A 5388-nucleotide genomic window follows, 5' to 3' on the forward strand; every position below is an offset into this window, starting at 1 on the left:
AAAGCTTGTTTTACTCCAGTTGCATTTCATTTTGTACATCGCTGTCACCTGCAGATTGAATTTCAGCAAAATTCCTCGTTTCTTTGTTCAGTTATACACAATAAAAGTGCAGCTCCAGAGCAGGCTGAAAGGAGGCTCTAACCTACACCAATATTCTACTTTCCATCAAAAGCTATCTGCCACCAAATATCAGGACCATATGATGTGCGGGCCAAAAGAGACAAAACAGAACGTTCTGCTTCAGTACCATGGTCACGCAAGGATGAAGTGAAGTTCTTTTATCCTACAAAAGTAAAAGTTGGTCTTGTGAAATATTTATATTCAACCGTCGGGCATATGGAACAAATATAGCATTGATTTTGTTTCAATGATTTATAGCAATCAATGCACATACAAATGAACGACGTCGTCTATTTGAAATAACGAATAGCTAATGAATATCTGCTGTTGAAATAATATTATCATATAAGCATAATTAAGATACGCCCTTTTTTCTTGGACAACAACGATGTCACATCACCATTGCCTGTCTTTGGGATAAAAGATGGAATGCTAACTGTACGGTTAATGACGCTGATACAGCACAAATTTACTGCTACCTTGAAGATGTGATGTTTGGTCTGCAGTGTCGGCCCCTCCAACAACTTACACCAATAGGTTGTTCTCTTAGCTGGAATGGTTGCCTGGGGATTAGAGCGCAACTTTGGTTTTAAAAGAATTAATGATATTGTTAAAATCATATGTGTTTATATCAATTAAAACTTGTTTATTTAATGTTACATGTGAGGGTGCTGTTGAAAATGAAATAACAGTGATTCAGAATGCGTTTGTCAGACCGTGACGTTATTTGAAATCTTCTTAGATATCACTTCGCATCTGCAGCCAATGCATCTACAGAAACCATATGCAGCACACATACATTTTGAAGTTCCATGCCCAAATCAGTATGTATCTCTCTCTCTCTCTCTCTCTCTCTCTCTCTCTCTCTCTCTCTATATATATATATATATATATATATATATATATATATATATATATATATATATAAGACAATATACATACAGATGTCTAGGAATGCATGTGTTTGAAGCTTGTAATAGTTTTGAAACCTTTAGTTGATCTGATACAGTTCATAAAATTGGCACAGCTAAGGTGCATGGACTTTCGTAAGGTCTGCTACTACACGTTTATGTAGATAAGCAAATATAATTATTTGAAGATAAGAATTACAAGGTATGTGAATATCGATGTATAAGATTTATCTACCGTTTAGACTGCAGTTTCTAAGTTATGGATATTTCTGTACATTGTAAAGACTACACACTTACATTTGCCATAGTAACATCATATGTGTGGACCTGGGCGGGTAAAGAGTCACTCTCCATGTCATTTCTCAGGAGGACGCTGCTGCGAACCCCGCGGTGATGGCCATGGTAGCCAGGACCGGTGTCACCGTCTGGGTCGTGTTCGTTCCACGCCCACAAAACACGCAGGGTGTCTTTCTGTTAGACGACAGAACACGTGCTATACTGTCATTCCAGTATTAAAGATTGCAATATCCATTCAGATGAGGAGCGTTTTATTAAGTGTTTTTTACTTGGAATCATGGAGGCACGAGCATTGATGGACGCAGATATTGAATTTTCAATCAGATAGATCTTTCCCCCAATAGAATGACATATTTGATAAGTGTGCGTAACTCATAGAGAGAAATTTAGATTGATTTAAAGTTCAAAAAGGAATTCAGCACCTGTCCATTTCGTTGATATTCAATTGAAGTGAGTAAAACATATTGCTCATATAGTCTTAAAAACGCCCTATTTAGAGCAAAGGCAGTAACAAATCGTTGTGTGCAGTCGTATGTTAACGTTAATTTGTGTCATTAATACAATCGTAGATAACTGTCCCAATTTGGGACATACAATATGGTTTTGGGACAAAGTTTTGTGAAGGAATTCTGTGAACGACACAACAATGTTCAATTACTGATACGATACGAGGGATGATCAATAAGTTCTTGGCCTCACCCAGAAATAATAAGCACAACTCTGATTTCTAAGCATAGATGTCATTTTGACAATGTTTTTTTGTTTTGACAAAGAATTTACGGCATGGGGAACTCGACCCACACATGTCTGATCACAATTCACCCTTGTCTTTCTCGCCACTTACCTTCTAATTAGCAAAAAACCAATGCCTGGAAAGTAATGACTGCAATGATTTGAAATTTAGAGGATATTGATAAAAGGCTTCATACTCTGATGTTGTGCTTCGAAATCTGCGTCGTGCTTATTATTTCTAGGTGAGGCCGAGGACATATTGATCACCCCTCGTATCTTGTTACTCACATTGATGACACGATCTCTGACGTCACAAGTCTGCAGCTTCCGTTTGAACCTGAGAACGGTGTGAGTCTCGTTCTCGTACCCAGACAAAAGTTCCCAGTCCTGACTCTCGTCCACAGGGGGTAGCGCCTTGTCTTCAGCGTAGCGATCCTGTTGGTCAAGTGAGTAACGTTTCTATTTAATATGGAACATGTTTAGCACATGTACATTAGCAGGTTTTAGCACATAGATTTGCCTAAAGTTGTTACTCAACCTTATTCCTTTATGTTACGCATTCACTATTAGCTTATCATGATTATTATTGACAAAACTGTTATCAAATATGCATTATAACAATGTACCAAAAAAGGAAATATTTGCTAGACATACAAAGATGAAGTGTAACAAAATTAGATTTTAACGTTCAGTATCAATTCAAACGACTACGTAGTTGAAAAAGATACGTACGGTAAGGTATGCCTGTCCGTCCTTCACCCAGCCGATGACGATGTCCGATCCCGGCATGGCTCCGTTTGGAGACAGACCCAGGCCGAGCCACCCCCTGGTTCTCACCCGGGCCTCCAGCTCGATCTGCTCGTCATCAGACGTCCAGGACAGGACAAAATCACGTTTCTCGTCCAGAACTTCGTGCTGGGTCAGATCAGATGTGGCTGAAGCTGCACCACCGTGCTGCAAAACAGCGACGATCAATCACAGAAAGACTAACCATCTTTCCAATCTTATAGGCTTTGTGATCACTGATACCTGAACGTCTCACAAGACTTTGATTCAACCTACTCAGTCTTTTATAGCTCACTTATAGCTCAGTTCTAATCATAAAGCTTAGTAATAGTCACGAGTGCGTCTTAACGTAATGGAGGTAAACACGTGGTACTCATTTATTTGTTTTTCAATAGCAGCTATCGTTATGTCAATAAGATTTATCTTGATCGTGGCAACGGCTGACAATGAGTCATTCAGTTAAAAGCTTTACTTTATTACATGCTACAAAAACAAGAAGCACACACACTAAGTTTGATAGGGAATGCGTTACGTTAGTAGAGCTGACCGAAATTTCTCTGTTTTCTTTAATACATTGAAAAGTGGTCAAGAGAAATGCTCTAACCACAGATGATAGTATTTTCCACTATACTGCAAGTGTCCTTAAGATTACATCTTTACGAAGAGTTCGTATACCTCATATCTCCATGAAATATTCTGATTATGCAAATGACTTTCACAATAATTCATAATTTATGCTTGGTTATGTACACCTTTAACTAACTTACACATGTCAAAATGTCGGCAATCGAATCATTTACTGTACCAATTAGAAGGATTATGGCACTTTTGCATTGAGTATGCAAATTAGACACATTTGCATAATTGTTATCTATCAATATTCCATCTGCCACAAACAAAGTATGTAACATGATTCCTATGATGGAAAACACGGCAAATATTGATATGCATAAGTTCCTTTTCATTATGTGCATCTCTGTCCAAGCTACCTGTATACTAAATATCATGAATATCCGTCGCTCATTTGTTCAGTTATTGTCCTTGGAAGTTTTTGCATTCATTCGCATTTGCAACAAAGCATTCGTTCCTGTATTTAAGAAGTGCACTTTTTCAGTAAAAGTGTCACTAGTGTGGTACTACTTAATATTATCAAGTCGGCAACTTCACTCATGGCCACTTTTACAGCTATCCGACTAATCTTAAATTCGTGGCTACCTTACGAGTGTCACTTCTACTAGGACAATCAATAGGCTACAGCACAACGTATTTACACATTTGGTACTCCTTGTCATGTTAAAAATCCCTTAAAGACAGGCGGAAATTTGTGAGCGCGCAGATGTCATCCATAGAATTTACTTGCTGTGGCTTAATGTTATACCTGCCCTTGATTACATATATAACACGAACAGATACAGCTATGAAAATCTATGGAATTATGGGAAATCTTCATCAATTATGCAAATCTATCTATGATTCTCTCAATGTTCCTTTCTTTCTTAATCACAATTTATGAACTGCAAGCAGGTAACTGTTTTAGAAATGCCCGCAGTAATAATGTTCAACTTTACTTAATCTAAACATGTGAATGAAAGTCCAACTATTTACCATTGATTAATAAAACTTGCTCTACATCTGCTTAGCGTTTTCAAGGCCACATGCTGGCCAGGTGGACTCGTATAACGTCACAGGTCATTCACCCTGTATATGTACATTCTGTGCAGGGAGAGTTGGACTAAACCATTTGTTACCAAGGTGGTTACAATGGAATCACACAATATCGTCATTGATTATGCTAAAAAGATTCTCATTAACATACATGCATATAATTGTGTACATCTTTACCTAAGCTACCTGCATGCCTAGCATGGTGCCAATCCGTTCCTTTCCTCAGTTATCCTCATGGGAATGTATTGATAGAAATGCCCCTGCAGTTCCAAAATCAAATGTAAGGGGGCTCAAACTTGCTACACTTTGTCCTGATGTCAAAAGATATCTTCCACCCAAATATCAAGACTACATCATATCCGGGACAAGAAATACATTAAAACAACTACTCTGATGGTATTTTCTCATCAGTTAATGAAATTTCCTCCTATTTTGCATAACTTATATTTCATTTAGTACAATTTTGTCTAAGCTACCTACATACCAAAAGTCATGACAATCTAACATTCCTTTCTTGAGTTATCCTCTGGAATTTTTTTTACAAAAATGCCCCTGCAATTTCAAAATGAGCCGCTAAGGGGCCAAACGTATTCCAGAGCACAAGAACTATCTAACACCTCAAAAATCGTCGCAATCCATCCTAAAAGCCTAAAGGTTCTTCACCCAAGTTTACTTGAAACATAACAATAAAACACCCTCTGAAGTACCGTGGTCAACAACCAGGAGGCCAAAAAAGTGCGTAGAAAAGATCAGGATCACAACACCTAACCACGTCACAAATACCATCGCAACCCATCCACGTTTTTTAAGCTATTTGCCGAATCCACAAACATCCGCAAAACAAACAACCCTGCAGATTTACAGCAAACAGACAGAG

At 38.0% G+C, this 5388-nt stretch overlaps 1 protein-coding gene across 1 annotated transcript; it reads right to left on the minus strand.

Moving 5' to 3' along the window:
• Nucleotides 1-36: 36 nt before the first annotated feature.
• Nucleotides 37-3757, minus strand: LOC118408003 (DBH-like monooxygenase protein 1 homolog). Its single transcript, XM_035808613.1, has 4 exons — nt 2793-3757; nt 2349-2495; nt 1329-1502; nt 37-683 (listed from the first exon to the last, which is right to left on the minus strand). The coding sequence occupies exons 1-4, from the start codon at nt 2847-2849 to the stop codon at nt 462-464; spliced, it is 600 nt and encodes a 199-aa protein (XP_035664506.1). The 5' UTR covers nt 2850-3757; the 3' UTR covers nt 37-461.
• Nucleotides 3758-5388: the final 1631 nt, after the last annotated feature.

This window comes from Branchiostoma floridae, unplaced genomic scaffold (assembly GCF_000003815.2).
Source record: "Branchiostoma floridae strain S238N-H82 unplaced genomic scaffold, Bfl_VNyyK Sc7u5tJ_1520, whole genome shotgun sequence".
Taxonomy (NCBI): Eukaryota; Metazoa; Chordata; class Leptocardii; order Amphioxiformes; family Branchiostomatidae; genus Branchiostoma; species Branchiostoma floridae.